The following is a 16862-nucleotide window of genomic DNA, read 5'->3' as shown; positions in this document are numbered from 1 at the left end:
AAAAAAAATGTTTCTGTTGCTAAATGTGATACAGCCCGCCATATCCCATGTTGTAAATTTGTGGCGGTGAAATTGTTCTGTATGTAGAGCTGTCGAACAGTAAAAAAAATTTTTTGGCTATTGCTAACGAGATTCAGCACGCCATCTCCCAAGTTGTAATTTTGTGGCGGTGAAGTTAAGCTCTCTGCGTCTCATACAGATTAAAAAAAAATTCTGCTGCAAACGTGATTCAGCCTGCCATATCTCACATTGTAATTTTGTGGCAGTGACATAGAGCTGTCTGCAGAGCTCATGCACATTACAAAAAAAAATTCTGTTGCTAAACTTGATATATCCCAACATATCCCATGTTGTAATTTTGTAGTGGTGAAATTGTTCTGTGTGTAGAGCTGTTGCATAATAAAATTTTTTTTTTTGGCTGCTGCTAATCTGATTAAGCACCCCATATCCCATGTTGTAATTTTGTGGCGGTGAAATTAAGATGTCTGCATAGCTCATCTAGATTAAAAAAAAAATGTTTTTTCTTGCAAAATCTGATACAGCTCACCATATCCCACGTTGTAATTTTTTGGCGGTGAAATTGTTCTGTGCGTAGAACTGTTGTACAGTTCAAAACTATTTTTTTCTGTTACAAATGTGATACAGCACACCATATCCCACATTGTCATTTAGTAGCAGTGAAATTCAACTATCTGCAGAGTTCATGCGGATTAAAAAAAACAAACAATTCTGCAACAAACGTGAAACAGCATGCTAGATCTGAGCTTGAAATTGTTTTGAGCACATATTCGATTGTATACAGGCCTTATCCACAGTTAAAAAATACTTTCTTCTGTTAGTAACGTTATACAGCAGGCTAGATGTCAGTTATAAATGTTTGATTGCTGATATTGCTTTCCATACAGTCATACACATCATAAAATCAAAATTGGTTTTCTTTCTATCTTGCTACCAAAAGCAGGCTACATTTCATCTTTTCATACTTTGGTGCACATGTTTTTCTCCATACAGGGATACATATGATAAAATATAAATTTGTTCTGTTAATACTGTGCTCCAAAAATGAGGCCATGTCTGAGGTTGTCATCCTTTTGTGCTCATATTCTGCTGTATCCAAGGATCTTCCACAGTAACAAATATGATATTTTCTGTTACTGCATAAAGCAGACCACATTCTATCTTTTAATTATTTTGGGTTGGAATTAATTTATTATGCTTTGCTTACATAGCACTATCTTATTTGCGGGAGGAAACTAAAGTAAACAAATGCAAACAAGGGAAGAACGTACAAACTCCTTGCAGACGTTGTTCTTGGTGGGATTTGAACCCAGGACCCAAGGATTGCAAGGCTGCAGTCCTAACCACTGCGCTGTCCTAGTGTGGTATTGTACTGGTATTGTGCTCCAGCAGGGAGTCCACATTTCAGAATATAATTCTTTATGCTGATAATGTGGTCCTTAAACCTTGCCACATTTAAGCATTGGACATGGCTTGGAGCAGTATTTTTTACTTAAAGTTTGATCAGTAACTGGTGGATGAGTGACAGGTGTAGGCCTGGTGCTGTAAGAGTTGTGCCAAATTCAGGCAACAAAAATGAAGGAGATTCAACTTGGAGAGCAAATATTTCCACAAATTCTGAGCAAATAACACAAAAAAGTGGCTTGAATTTCTATTTATTTATTTTTTCATCACTAATATAGCGCCAATAATTCCACATCTTTACAGACATTACTGGCACTGTCCCCATTGGGACTCACAATCTAAATTTCGTATCAGTATGTCTTTGGAGTGTGGGTAGAAAAATAAGTACTGGGAGGAAACCCTTGCAAACACGGGGAGAACATACAAACTCTTTGCAGATGCTGTCCTTGATGGGGTTGGAACCCAGGACTCCTGCACTGCAACTGTGCAGTGAGTACAGTGTTCCCAGTGTTGGAAGCCTACAGGTGGTACAGAAAGTATTCAGACCCCCTTTAAATTTTTCACTCTTTGTTTCAATGCAGCCATTTGGTAAATTCAAAAAAGTTCATTTTTTTCTCATTAATGTACACTCTGCACCCCATCTTGATTGAAAAAAAACAGAAATGTAGACATTTTTGCAAATTTATTAGAAAAGAAAAATTGAAATATTACATGATCATGAGTATTCAGACCCTTTGCTCAGTATTGAGTAGAAGCACCCTTTTGAGCTAGTACAACCATGAGTCTTCTTGGGAATGATGCAACAAATTTTTCACACCTGGGTTTGGGTATTCTCTGCCATTCTTCCTTGCAGATCCTCTCCAGTCCTGTCAGGTTGGATGGTGAATGTTGGTGGTCATCCATTTTCAGGTCTCTCCAGAGATGCTCAATTGGGTTTAGGTCAGGTCTCTTGCTGGGCCAGTCAAGAATGGTCACAGAGTTGTTCTGAAGCCATTCCTTTGTTATTTTAGCTGTGTGCTTAGGGTCATTGTCTTGTTGGAAGGTGAACCTTCGGCCAAGTCTGAGGTCCAGAGCACTCTGAAAGAGGTTTTCATCCAGGATGTCTCTGTACTTGGCTGCATTCATGTTTCCTTCAATGGCAACCAGTCATCCTGTTCCTGTAGCTGAAAAACACCCCCATAGCATGATGTGGCCATCACCATGTTTCAATTGTGGGATTGTATTGGGCAGGTGATGAGCAGTGCCTGGTTTTCTCTACAGATACTGCTTAGAATTATCACTAAAAGGTCTATCTTCATCTCATCAGACCAGAGAATGTTATTTCTCATAGTCTGGGAGTCCTTCATGTGTTTTTCAGCAAACTCTATGCGGGCTTTCATATGTCTTGCACTGAGGAGAAGCTTCCGTCGGGTCACTCTGCCATAAAGGCCCGACTGGTGGAGGGCTGCAGTGATAGTTGACTTTGTGGAACTTTCTCCCATATCCCTACTGCATCTCTGGAGCTCAGCCACAGTGATCTTGGGGTTCTTCTTTACCTCTCTCACCAAGGCTCTTCTCCCATTGCTCAGTTTGGCTGGACGGCCAGGTTTAGGAAGACTTCTTGTGGTCCCAAACTTCTTCAATTTAAGGATTATGGAGGCCACTGTGCTCTTGGGAACCTTGGTTACTGCAGAAATTCTTTTGTAACCTTGGCCAGATATGTGCCTAGCCACAATTCTGTCTCTGAGCTTCTTGGCCAGTTCCTTTGACCTCATGATTCTCATTTGGTCTGACATACACTGTAAGCTGTAAGATCTTATATAAACAGGTGTGTGCCTTTCCAAATCAAGTCCTATTTAATTAAATACATCTGGACTCCAATGAAGGAGTAGAACCATCTCAAGGAGGATCACAAGGAAATGGACAGAATGTGACTTAAATATGAGTGCCTGAGGAAAGGGTCTGAATACTTATGATGATGTGATATTTCGGTTTTTCTTTTTTAATACATTAGCAAAAATTTCTACATTTCTGTTTTTTTGCCAGTCAAGATGAGGTGCAGAGTGTACATTAATGAGAAAAATGAACTTTTTGGAATTTACCAAATGACTGCAATGAAAAAAAGAGTGATAGGGGTCTGAATACTTTCCATACCCACTGTTTCACTGCGATGCACACTGTGTGCCTCACTGCTGTTTTGTGGAAAACCACTGTTGAGATTGTGTTCCAGAATGTTTTGATACTGCAGCATGAGCATATGCCCTTCCAGGGGGGAAGCAACTGGCAAAATTTACTTTTTTATCTTGAATCGAACAGACTGGCAACCCAGTAGTCATCACTATTTTGAATCCTAACAAAATGGAAAACAATCATGTTGTAGATAGTGGTGCAAGAAGGCACTCATGGATTGGTCTCTTTCATGAAGTACAAGTCCATAGTGTGCAGGTGGTGGGATTATTCTCAAGCTTTCTTCTGCCATTCCTTCCTTGCAACCACGGACAACACAGAGGGAATTGTTATCCTCTTCATCTTCTAACTGTTGCGTGTCCGGCCCCTCTTCCTTCTCATCCTTCTCCTTGTTCTTCTCCATTTGTTCCTCCCATGATAACCGCCTGTGAGATGACAGACCGGAACTTAGAGATATTGTTAACCCCTTCGCATCCTCCTCTGCTTCCTCCGGCACCAGCACCACCTCCTCACCCAGACTATTCAAACTGTGCTCCAGCATGTAGATGACAGTAATAGTGATGTTGATGATGGCATTGTTAGCACTAACTATCTTAGTAGCCATTTCGAAAATGTGCAGAAGGGTGCAGAAGTCCTTCATCTGTGTCCACTTCCCAAGTGTGATTTGCACCACATCTGTACTGCGTTGTGCCAGGCTATGTAAAATGTCATACTACACCAGGTCTCGATGCTGCTGCCACAGTGGCTGCAACATGTGCAGAGTTTAATTCCATGGTGTAGTTAAATCGCCTACCAACCAGTTAACTGGTAAACTAAAAGGTTTCTATACCAACTTAAGTGGAATGGGGGAAGTGAGCACATAACAACAGTGGTTTCTGCATAAGTGCATCCAGGCTGGGACAGTGGTGAAGGAATTGCTGTACCATCAGGTTGAAGATGCGAGCCATACAAGGCACGTGTGTGAGGTTGCCACGGTGTAGGGCCGCCACCAGGTTTGCACTGTTATCGCACACAGCCTTCCCTGATTCCAGGCTGAGTGTAGACAGCCATTGCTCAAACTCGGCATGGATAGCTGTCCACAACACTTCGTCTGTATGACTGCGATCTCCATGGCATATTAATTTAAACACTGACTGATTGCGGTGAGCCCTGGCTGTGCAGTACAGAGGTGGTGGGATTCTCTCTGCATTGTTGGAACGTGTATCTCATTAAGACAGGGGTTGAGGGTACAGGTGGAGGCCTTAATGGAGGTGGAGAAGGTAGAAGCACTGGAGGAAGTGTTAGATACAGAGGTTTGTCAGGCAAATCCTTGGGAATTCCAAGACTTGGTGTCTAGTGACACATTGATGTCTAGTACTTTAGTTATTTATCCCATGGTGTGTACTAGTTTAGTTCTGCCACCCCTGTTGTCTATTAGTTTAGTTGTACATGTTCTGGTGTTTTTTTTTTGTTCTCCAACCTTAGCTGTTTAGTAAATTAAAAGGAGAGGTCCATGCTAATTAATAAAAACATATTTTATTGAAACTATTAATTGTAAATACAAACATACAAGTGCATATGCAATGGGCCCCCTGAGGAAGCAATCAAAAGTATGTTGGGGACAGCGGGCTGGAGTGCTACTCTAACTAAACTAATGGGTAATTGATGCTGCATTTGATGTATGCTCTCTGTTTGTTACCATACGTTACTTAATTTTCATTATATGCATTCATATGCTATGGGTGGTATTGTGCATGTTACTGTATATGTTTTCAGTGCAGGGGCAAAACTGGAAGTGCTGTTACACATTATTTAGCTTCAACATGGAGATTATTGAACATCCTTTATCTACAGTATATACTCGAGTATAAGCCGACCCGAGTATAAACCGACCCCCCCTAATTTTGCCACAAAAAACTGGGAAACTTATTAACTCGAGTATAAGCCTAGGGTGGGAAATGCTCCATAGATTATTCCCCCATATGCTGCCCCCATAAGAAGCTCCTTAGATTATTCCCCCATATGCTGCCCCCATAAAAAGCTCCTTAGATTATTCCCCCTTATGCTGCCCCCATAAGAAGCTCCTTAGATTATTCCCCCTTATGCTGCCCCCATATTATTCCCCCATATGCTGCCCCCATAAGAAGCTCCTTAGATTATTCCCCCTTATGCTGCCCCCATAAGAAGCTCCTTAGATTATTCCCCCTTATGCTGCCCCCATAAGAAGCTCCTTAGATTATGCCCCCATGTGCTGCCGCTGCTGCTGCATGTAAAAATAAAAAAAATGACATGCTCACCTCTCCGTCGCTGGGTGTCAGGTGCCGGTGTCACCGCTGGCACCTGAGATACTCACGTGTCCTGCATCCATGGCTGCTCACCGCTATCTGCACGTCATCGGTCAGTGACGTTCAGACTGCAGGGGGCGCGGCACGCACTAATCACGTCACCGCGCCCTCTGCTGTCTGAAGTCACTGACCGATGACAGCAGCAAGCAGCCATGGACGCAGGACAGGTGAGTATCGCTACACTTACCCGTCCTGACGCTGTCTCTTGAGCCCCCAGCTTCTCCGCGCTCTCTCTTCCTGCATTCAGCGGTCACGTGATACCGCTCATTAAAACTTATGAATATGCGCATATTCATGAGTTTTAATGAGCGGCACCACGTGACCGCTGAAGGCAGGAACAGAGAACGCGGAGAAGCTGGGGGCTCAAGAGACAGCGTCAGGACGGGTAAGTATGACCTGACACCCCCGCCCCCCCTCCCCCTCTGACCCCCCGGTGTATATGACTCGAATATAAGCCGAGAGGGGGACTTTCAGCCCAAAAAATTGGGCTGAAAATCTCGGCTTATATTCGAGTATATACGGTATATACTGTATAGCGCTGCACTGAACATTCGCAAGTACATCTGCACTCATCTACCATGTATATTACTACCTTGATTACTCATAGGATGGTTAACCTACATGCTTCTTGTTGACTGCTTTTCATGCACTAACCCTTGGTCATATAATACAAATTACACCTCTGGCTCCCTTTACTCTGTCACTGTTTCACCCCTTAGCTTGCTCATTATTTATGTGTTTGTATGTTTTCTTTTACAATGTATTGTTTCAATAAAATATGTGTTTTTATTAATTAGCATGGACTATATCCTCTCCTTGTTTCATTATCTTTCAAAGTCGCTATTGTACTCAATTGAATGGCACTTTTTTTGCATATATATGCATAATCTACAAAATGTTGATCAAGAGAGCTCTTCTAGGTGTTTAGTATTTTAGTTCTCCAACCTCTGTCTAGTAGTTTAATTCTCTACCTTATGGTGTGTATTTGTTTTGTTCTCCAACCCTATCTGTTTAGTAATTTAGCTCTCCAAACCCTGTTGTCTAGTATTTTAGTTCTCCATCCTATGGTGTGTAGTTGTTTAGTACCCCATCCCAAAGCACCCTGCAAGCCTTGGGGATTCCAAGACTTGTGGAGCAGCCCCTTCGCCGACTGCCCCCAAAGCCACCAGAGTGTCCAGTCAGCGAGGTGTATTGCTCCTGTCCATGCTTGCTCTTCCAGGTGTCAGTGTTGAAATTCACCCTGACATAGAATTTTTCAGGGAATGGGTGATATCTGCGACATGCTGGTCTAGCGCAGGCATATCTTTCCAAGAGAAGTAATAGTGATTGGGCAACTGGTACTAGGGGGCTGCAACAGCCATCAGCTTTTGGAAACCATCTGTATCCAAAAGGCGGAAAAGCTAAATTTCCGTGGCCAACAGATTGGATTGGACATCCAATAATCATAGAGATCACAGGCCATGAGTCACGCAGAACCACCCACTGTGATCTTTGGAGCGAAGAGCTCTCAGCTGGCCCCTATCTTCCAGAAAATTACATGATTGGGCATCTATTAACCGAGGAAGCCGCAGGCTGTTCACAATAATTCATTTTCGGAAAACTAAAAGTGAGCATATGGGATATCCACCTCCGGATTACAATACATGAAAATATGTGTATATGCCGCCATACAATCATTGCTAACTCCACAATAACCCCACACTCCTCGCTGTCACCAACATTCCTGTTTTTAAAAAAATAAATACAGGCCCATTGGACTCCATTCTTCTTTGGAGGTTCACACCATCAGGGTCTTCTATCCTCTCTCCCTCCGAGTACCTATGAGTATCATCGCCCGGCTCACTCACCAACTTCCTTGACCACTTTTCTGAGAGAGGGCGAAGTACGGTAAACCGGACAAACTGTTGGACCGTGAGTGAGTGCAGGTGGAAATGTTAAGGTGTATTGATAAAGTTGTGGTATGCTCGTTTTCTAAGATCGGTCAAAAACAGCAGGCATGTCCGCTTCCATAACAACTGACGGGCTCTCACTCAGCCTGACTGGAGCGGGTAAAGAACTGGAGGTTCTGGGTCCCTCTACTCAGTTTGTTTTTGCAACATTGGTAGATAATGTGAGTTGGCTTATCCTATGCAGTGTCAAAAAAAGCCCAGGCTAGGCAACTCTTTTCACCTCTGCGAGTGGCAGAACGAGGAACGCTGCTGACCACAGCCACAGTTGTGACTAAGGATGCAGTGCTCATTGTGGTTGCATTATTCCGTGTCTACTCCATACGGCTTAACGTAACCGCCTTGTCTTCCTCCTCCACCTCCTCAGATGACCTACTCAGCTGCCTGCCTCTGTGTTCACGCCATGTGGGATTTACAACATCATCATTATTCCCTGTGTTATCTCATTCATTGCCCTCAGAGTCACCCTCCTCCTCTTTCTGTCATGTCAGCACAGTACAGTCCATGTGAGCCTCAAATATCTGAGTCTCATCAGGATCACCTCACCCCCGGGGGTTATCGTCTGGTGACGAGGTTCAGGATGCTGCTCGGACCCTACTTCGTCTTGCCCCGATTCCAAGCTAAAAATAATTCCCCTTTCCATCACGATCTTGCTTTTTCCCAGTCATGTTGCTCAGATAGTGTGGTTGTAGCACACTGTTAGCAACAAAAAATTTTATTTATTTTTTACTCTGCATCAGCTCTGTACACAGCTGAATTTCATAGCCAGTAAATGACATTGTGAAATATGGTGCGCTGAATAATGTTAGCAACTGAAAAAAAATCATTTTTTTTACTCTGCAACAGCTCTGCAAACAGCTGAAGTTCAGCGGCACTAAATGTCAAGGTGAAGTATGGCGTGCTGAATCATGTTATTAACAGAAGAAAGTATTTTTTTAGTGTGGATGAGGCCTGTATAACATAGAAGATATGCTCCAAACAATTTCAAAGTGAGATCTCCTCTACTGTATCACATTAGTAACAGAAGAAAGAATTGTTTCAGTGTGGATGAAGCCTGTATAACAAAGATCATATGATGCTCCAAACAATTTCAGAGTGAGATCTCCCCCCACTTTATCACGTTAGTAACAGAAGAATGAATTGTTTCAGCGTGGATGAGGCCTGTATAACAAAGAATATATGCTCCAAACAATTTCAGACAGCAAATTCCCCTATTGTATCACATTATTAACAAAAGAAAGTATATGTTTTTTTGTGTGGATGAGGCCTGTATACATTAGAATATATGCTCGAAGAATTTCAAACTTAGATCTAGTGTTTGTCACAGGAAAAAAATAAAATTTTTTACTCTGCACGAGCTCTGCACACAGCTGAATTTGAGCGCCACAAAATGAGAAGGTGGAATATGGCGTGCTCTATCAAGTAAGTGGCAGAAAAATATATTTTTTTTTACTCTGCAACAGCTCTGAACAAAGATGAATTTCATTGTCACTAAATGACAAGATGAGATATAACACGCATATTCACTCATCTCTGATAGTTAGATCTAAGGTGGGTTCCGCTTGTTTGCTGCAGGCTCCAACAATGAGCCTGCAACCATTCCGGCACATGTCAGCTGATTTCAACAGCTGACATGTGCCCATAAAAGCGGCAGGTGGAATCACGATTCACCCGTGGCTGCTAACAGCGGCATTTAACATGCTTGCGCCAGAAGTACGTCACTAATTAGGCCATGTAGATCTTTATGGTTGTTATTGCCAGATTGGTATGAGTGCCACCTAGTGGTCGGCTCTACATAGCAAGTGAAGTGATCATTTTAGCTGCTTAGCACAGGGCTGAAGCCCCGCTCTGTATAGCACAAGCGATCGGATAATCATAGTTTCTAGTCTCCCAGGGAGATTATTGAAGCAAGTAAAACAAAATGTTTTTAAAAATATAAAAAATTATAAAAGTTCAAATCACCCCCCATTCATCTCATTCAAAATAAAGCAATAAAGAAAAAACCCCCACAAATTTGGTGTCGCCGCGTTCTTAATCGCCCAATCAATCACTATACCGATCTGATTAATTATTTTTGTAAACGGCATAATGTTAAAAAAAAGTCAAAACCCCAATACATGTTTGGTATCTACGAACTCATAATGACTTGGGAAATCATAATGGCAGGTCAGTTTTAGCATTTAGCGAACATGGTAAAATAACAAAACAAAAAATCAATTGTGGAATTGCACTTTTTTTTTTGCAATTTCACTGATTTCCAGTACACTATATGGCAAAACCAATGGAGCTATTCAAAAGTGCAACTCGTCCCACATAAATCAAGCTCTCACATGGCCATATTGATAGAAAAATTTAAAAGTTATGACTCTAGGAAGAAGGGAAGCAAAAACGGAAACTCTAAAACTGAAGAACCCAAGGTGGTGAAGGGGTTAAATATACAAAGCCCCATTCAGAGAAAAAGAGAACAAGGACTCTAGTACCACCTATTGGAGGTAGCAATCCTAAAGTCAATATCAATCCTTTAACAAACCTTGCCACGACGTAGAGTAAGAAGCCAAACCAGAACCTTCATTTGCCGTGGTCCAGCAACATGTAAGTGTTAATATCAGCAATCAAAATCACTGCTGTTATAGGCAGATGCTGACTGCCTGCACTCCATATTCTTACACCAAAAATGCTAAACACATGTTGGAAAAGGCTTAATTGTAAACTATAGTTTTTTGGTCTCCCTAAGTATACAGTATAGAGCTAAAATAGCAATCTCCTATGAAGTCTTTTCACAAAAGTACCAATACAACAGCAATGGGAGCCTTTACCAGGCCAATGGTTGAAAGGGGAACACATAGGCAATCCACCATCATGAAATTTTATTTATTGACTGTTACCATGGAAACACAAAATCTGCATTTAAGTATTATTTTTTTTTAATGCTTGTACTCAAGGTTGCTTAAAATAAAAAATTGTGACTTTTGGCATTTTTAGGTTAGTCCTAGTAGACTCCAGCAACGTTTTGTCAAGAGGGTAGAGCTCGACTGAGACAGGGATTGGCCAAACACGTCTCAGAAAGTCATTATAATATAAGCCACAAAAGTGGTATAAATTATGACAGAAATTTATGCGAGCCCTTGACTACCATACATCTCTTGAAGTGACACGTGGCAGCTGAAACATGCACTAAATTAATTTATGGGGCACTCTTCCTGAAATGGTGCATTAGTCATTTCATTTTGTATGTAGAGAGGATAAAATAATATTATTGACAAATATGTGCATATGTGTAAGTTTAATATGTGTGCCATTGAAATAACTATGACCTTTTAAAAAAAAAAAAAAAATCAAATTAACTAATAGTCAAGAAGATTGGATTTTTGACTGGTACATGAGAATGACAGAAATATTAATGTACCCTTCCAGCTTCCTCCAGGGCCTTGCGATCACTGGAAGCGTAATGTAAGGCAGCCTTATCCTTAATAACGTTGACTGCAATTACTAATGGACCACATACAAAGATGAGTAGTGACAGTTGCCAGCCATATACAAAGGAAATGATGATTGCAGAAAGCAGAGTGAACACATTCATTGTTTGTATTCCCAGTTGCTTTCCAGTAACCTAGAAGATAGAAATGTTATTGAAGTTAAGAAGAGGACAATGTCTTGTGTCAAAGCTGAAAATGAAATCATCCAGTGTAGTAATATACCTTATTTTATAAATATATTTGGTACACTTGTATGACTGAACATTGAAGTAATGTCAGAAATAATTACAGTATTCAACATTTCATCAAAATGTCAGAAATTCTCAATGACTTCTCTGCAGTTGACCAGTAAGACACAGCAGATGACATATTGTATGGAAAACCTATTGATGTTTTTAGCCAGCAGGGAAAAAAATATGCTCTTTTGTGTATGAGAGGTTATACAATTGCCCTTACTAGTATACTTAATTATTTAAATTCTCTCCAATGTTCCAATTTAAGTTCCCTTTCCCTTTTCCCGGTCCTGGCATTTCCTAGTCTGTGTTGTTTTAAATCGCATAGAAGCTAAGGTCATCTCTAATTTTTGGCTTTTGCTTCCAAATAGTGTACATAGTTGTGTTGTTCCACTCAGTGCCAACGGACCTGAAAACAGCCAATTGGTGGGGATGTCAGGTGTCTGACCCCAACTAACTGATATTATTGGCCTATCCATAGGATAGGTCACCAGCCAGTTCAGGGCTAGGCTATTTTCTCCTGTTCTCGTCCAGTTATATTTTTTGAGTACTATCGTACATGGTCGCTTATGTGTCTACTTTCATATTGCTTTATTGTTTTACAACCAAAAATGACAGTCAAAAAACATATGAAATTGCTTTACCCTTTCCATACAAATTATTTTTATCTATACTTTTTCCAACAGAACCAGAGCTAGAAACAGCGATCAGACTTTATTTTGCACACTGCCTCCCCTCCATGGTCTTAAAAGACTTTAGGCAATATTTTAATTGTTGATTTCCTCTTTAACTCTGGCAGCCATATTAACCCACGTTAAATGGGAAATAAAGACATAAGATCCTGTGCTATCCCTACACTCATATGATTGCTAGGTCCAGAGGAGGAAGCACTCTGTTTCCTAATCTGTATACACAAGCACTGGTTCAACGTTATGTATACATCAATTGAAAAGGTAAGCATGGTAATAAACCATGTTTGCCTTCTACGTTGGAAGTCTCGCTGTTTTTGGCAACCGACTCCCTGCCCCATAGCTACATGATCTCAAGCAAGCTGCTTACTCTACATTGACATGTTAGAAATTCAGTGCAAAGCAAAGTGCAGACCGCCAGGATGTTTATAGTCTATGAGGAGGGTAAGGGGGTCCAGAAGTAGTTAAAATTAAAATAGTGGACCACCCTTTTTATAAGCATGTTTTCTTCAACCTTATAAAGCAGGTGCATTTAGTTGTAAAAATCACATCAAAGTAGCTGTAAAATTAAAATGAGCATGTTAAGAATCAATCTAAAGCTGGACTCACCTTAACGCCTTAGTGACATAGCCAATTTGGTACTTACCGTAATGACCAAGCCAATTTTTACCATTCTGACCACTGTCACTTTATGAGGTTACAACTTTGGAACGCTACAACGGATTACACTGATTCTGAGAATGTTTTTTTCGAGACATATTGCACTTCATGTCAGTGGTAAAATTTCTTTGATATAACTTGCATTTATTTATGAAAAAAATGGAAATTTGGCAAAAATTTTGAAAATTTTGCAATTTTCAAACTTTTAATTTTTGAACCCATAAATCAGAGAGCGGTGTCACACAAAATAGTTAATAAATAATATTTCCCACATGTCAACTTTACATCAGCACAATTTTGGAAAAATATTTTTTTTTGTTAGGACGTTATAAGGGTTAAAAGTTGACAAGCGATTTCTTATTTTTCCAACAAAATTTACAAAACTATTTTTTTTAGAGACCACCTCACATTTGAAGTGAGTTTGGGGAGTCAATGTAACAGAAAATACCCAAAAGTGACACCATTCTAAAAACTGCATCCCTCAAGGTGCGCAAAACCTTATTCAAGAAGTTTATTAACCCTTCAGGTGCTTCACGAGAACTAAAGCAACGATGAAGGAAAAAATGAACATTTTACTTTTTTCACAAAAAAAATTACTTTGGAACCAATTTTTTTTATTTTCGCAAGGGTATCAGGAAAAAATAGACCACAAAATTTGGTGTGCAATTTCTCCTGAGTATGACAATACCCCATATGGGTGGGAAAGCCACTGTTTGGGTGCATGGCAGGGCTCAGAAGGGAGGGAGCACCATTTGACTTTTTGAACTCACAATTGGCTGGAATCAATGGTGGCGCCATGTTGCGTTTCGAGACCCCTAATGTGCCTAAACAGTGGAAACCCCCCAATTCTAACTCCAACCATAACCACAACACACCACTAACCCTAATCCCAGCCATATTCATATCCCTAACCACAACCCTAACCCCAACACACTCCTAACCCTAATCCCAACTCTAACTTAACTCTAACCACAAACCTAACCCTAATCCCAACCTTAGCCCCAAACCCAACTTTAGCCACAACCCTAACCTTAATTTTAGCCCCAACACTATCACTAACTTTAGCCCTAACCCTAACTTTAGCCCAAACCCTAACCCTAACTGTAGCCCAATTCACTTTAACCCAATTCACTCGGAAAGGAGGTAAGAAAATTTCTAAAACAATCTACAGGGAGGAGATTGGAACAAAACAAAATCCTCTAAACTGCATGCTTGCAAACGCCAGAAGCCTGACAAGCAAGATGGAAGAACTAGAAGCAGAAATATCTACAGGTAACTATGACATATTAGGAATAACCGAGACATGGATAGATGAAAGCTATGACTGGGCAGTTAACTTACAAGGTTACAGTCTGTTAAGAAAGGATCGTAAAAATCGGAGAGGAGGAAGGGTTTGTCTTTATGTAAAGTCTTGTCTAAAGTGCACTTCAAGGGAGGATATTAGCAAAGGGAATGAGGATGTCGAGTCCATATGGGTCAAAATATATGGAGGGAAAATAGTAACAAAATTCTCATTGGGGTCTGTTACAATCCCCCAAATATAACAGAAATCATGGAAAGTCTAATACTAAGGCAGATAGATGAAGCTGCAACCCATAATGAGGTCTTTGGTATGGGGGACTTTAACTACCCGGATATTAACTGGAAAACAGAGACCTGCAAAACCCATAAAGGCAACAGGTTTCTGCTAATAACCAAGAAAAATTATCTTTCACAATTGATGCAGAATCCAACCAATGGAGCAGCACATTTAGAGCTAATACTATCTAGTAGACCTGACAGAATAACAAATCTTATAGGCCCCTTTAAAAATTGTGAGGAAAGAATGGTTGTAGATGACAAGGAAAAAGCTAATATGTTAAACACCTTCTTCTACACGGTATTCACAGTGGAAAATGAAATGCTAGGTGAAATGCCAAGAGACAAAGAAAACCCTATATTAAGGGTCACCAATCTAACTCAAGAAGAGGTGTGAAACCCGCTAAATAAGATTAAAATAGATAAATCTCCAGGTCCGGATGGCATACACCCATGGGTACTAAGAGAACTGAGTAATGTAATAGACAAACCATTATTTCTTATATAGCGACGGGGTCTGTTCCACAGGACTGGGGCATAGCAAATGTGATACCAATATTCAAAAAGGGCTCTAAAAGTGAACCTGGAAATTATAGGCCAGGAAGTGTAACCTCGATTGTTGGTAAAATATTTGAAGGGTTTCAGAGGGATGTTATTCTTGATTATCTCAATGAGAATAACTGTTTAACTCCATATCAGCATGGATTTATGAGGAATCGCTCCTGTCAAACTAATCTAATCAGTTTTTTGAAGAGGTAAGCTATAGTCTGGACCAAGGTGAGTCACTGGACGTGGAAAAATCTTGATTTTTCCAAACCGGTTGATACCATGCCACAAAAGAGGTTGGTACACAAAATGAGAATGCTGAGTCTGGGGGAAAATGTTTGTAAATGGGTAAGTAACTGGCTTAGTGATAGAAAGCAGAGGGTGGTTATAAATGGTATATTCTCTAACTGAGTCACTATGACAAGTGGAGTACCGCAGGGGTCGGTTTTGGGACCTATTCTCTTCAACATATTTATTAACGATCTGGTAGAAGGTTTACACAGTAAAATATTGATATTTGCAGATGATACAAAACTGTCATGAACTCATTTTCTGCTCCACCAGTTGAGAGTTCCCCTTCCATTCTCCCTCTGGTGGTGACAGGAGGTAGTGTGGTTGGTTTAAGTGGTAGTGATCTGCCACCTGATGAGGAAGATAACGATTGGATCTCTGGAGTATCAGACTGGATATAAGACAGCCGACGCCCTATCTGGGTGTTGGTGATTCAGTCTGCTTCTCTGGTCCTGGACTTCAGCTCTCTTCCAGTCTTCTCAAGTTAAGTTTGTTTTTTGCTATTGTTCACACTTGCGCTTGTTGATCAATTCAGTTTGTTGTGTAATCAGCCTGCCCCTGCTGGAGCTATGCTGAAATTCCACTCCTATTATTCAGTATTTGCCAATCTGCTTTTTGTCCCTTATTAGATAGGCCTCTTTTTTGCTCTGTCTCAGAATATTTCAGAGTGCTGATATAGGTTTAGAAGTCTAGTGACTTCAGGGTTAATTTTGCTATCAGAATTGTTGGACAATATTTTTGTAGGTTGTTTTTGGCAGATTGCAGACAGTATCTTTCCTTTTCTGTCCTTTTTAGTTAGCCGGGCCCCATCGTTTGCTCAGCCTATTTTCCTGCCTTTGTTTGTATTTTCATCTTGATTCACCGTCAATACATGTGGGGGGCTGTCTTTCCTTTGGGGTCTGCTCTGGGGCAGTTAGTTTTCCTCTTTTCCTGCTTTAGGCTTACGTAGTTCTCCGGTTGTGACGAGGCGTCTAGGACCATCGTAGGAACGCTCCACGACTGCTTGTAGTTGTGCGGTTAAGATCAGGGATCTGCAATCTGCATAGTTACCAACTTCTCTGGTTTTCTGAGACTTAGCTTGTTGTTTTGTTTTTCCTCCTCGGTTTCCCATTCATAACACAAAACTATGTAAAGCAGTCAATACAAGAGAAGATCGTATTCTGCTATAGATGGATCTGGATAAGTTGGAAACGTGGGTCAAAAGGTGGCAGATGCGGTTTAACATTGATAAATGTAAGGTTATACACATGAGAATAAGGAATGAATATCACCATGACAAACTGAATAGGAAACCACTGGGTAAATCTGACATGGAGAAGGACTTAGGGATCCTAGTTAATGACAAACTTACCAGGAGCAGCCAGTGCCAGGCAGCGCCTGCCAAGGCAAACAGGATCATGGGGTGTATTAAAATGTTAAAAGAGGTCTGGATACACATGATGAGAGCATTATACTACATCTGTATAAATCCCTGGTTAGACCGCACATGGAGTACTGTGTACAGTTTTGGGCACAAAGGAGGGCAACAAAA

At 40.8% G+C, this 16862-nt stretch overlaps 1 protein-coding gene across 6 annotated transcripts in view; it reads right to left on the bottom strand.

The window, feature by feature from the left end:
• Positions 1 to 16862, bottom strand: part of LOC141095453 (ATP-dependent translocase ABCB1-like) — a 724951-nt gene that overhangs the window by 189836 nt on the left and 518253 nt on the right. For 5 of the 6 annotated variants that reach the window (XM_073581452.1, XM_073581451.1, XM_073581457.1 and 2 more), the window contains one exon: positions 11265 to 11468. The exons of the other annotated variant lie outside the window; for it this stretch is intronic. In XM_073581452.1, coding sequence (XP_073437553.1) covers positions 11265 to 11468 — 204 coding nt within the window. The remainder of the gene's footprint in view (positions 1 to 11264; positions 11469 to 16862) is intronic. 6 annotated transcript variants of the gene reach the window in all.

This window comes from Dendrobates tinctorius, unplaced genomic scaffold, assembly GCF_039654945.1.
Source record: "Dendrobates tinctorius isolate UK_male_01 unplaced genomic scaffold, ASM3965494v1 ptg000070l, whole genome shotgun sequence".
In the NCBI taxonomy this organism is placed as follows: domain Eukaryota; kingdom Metazoa; phylum Chordata; class Amphibia; order Anura; family Dendrobatidae; genus Dendrobates; species Dendrobates tinctorius.
Note: the sequence above shows the minus strand (reverse complement) of the source record. Positions and strands in the feature narration are given on the sequence as shown.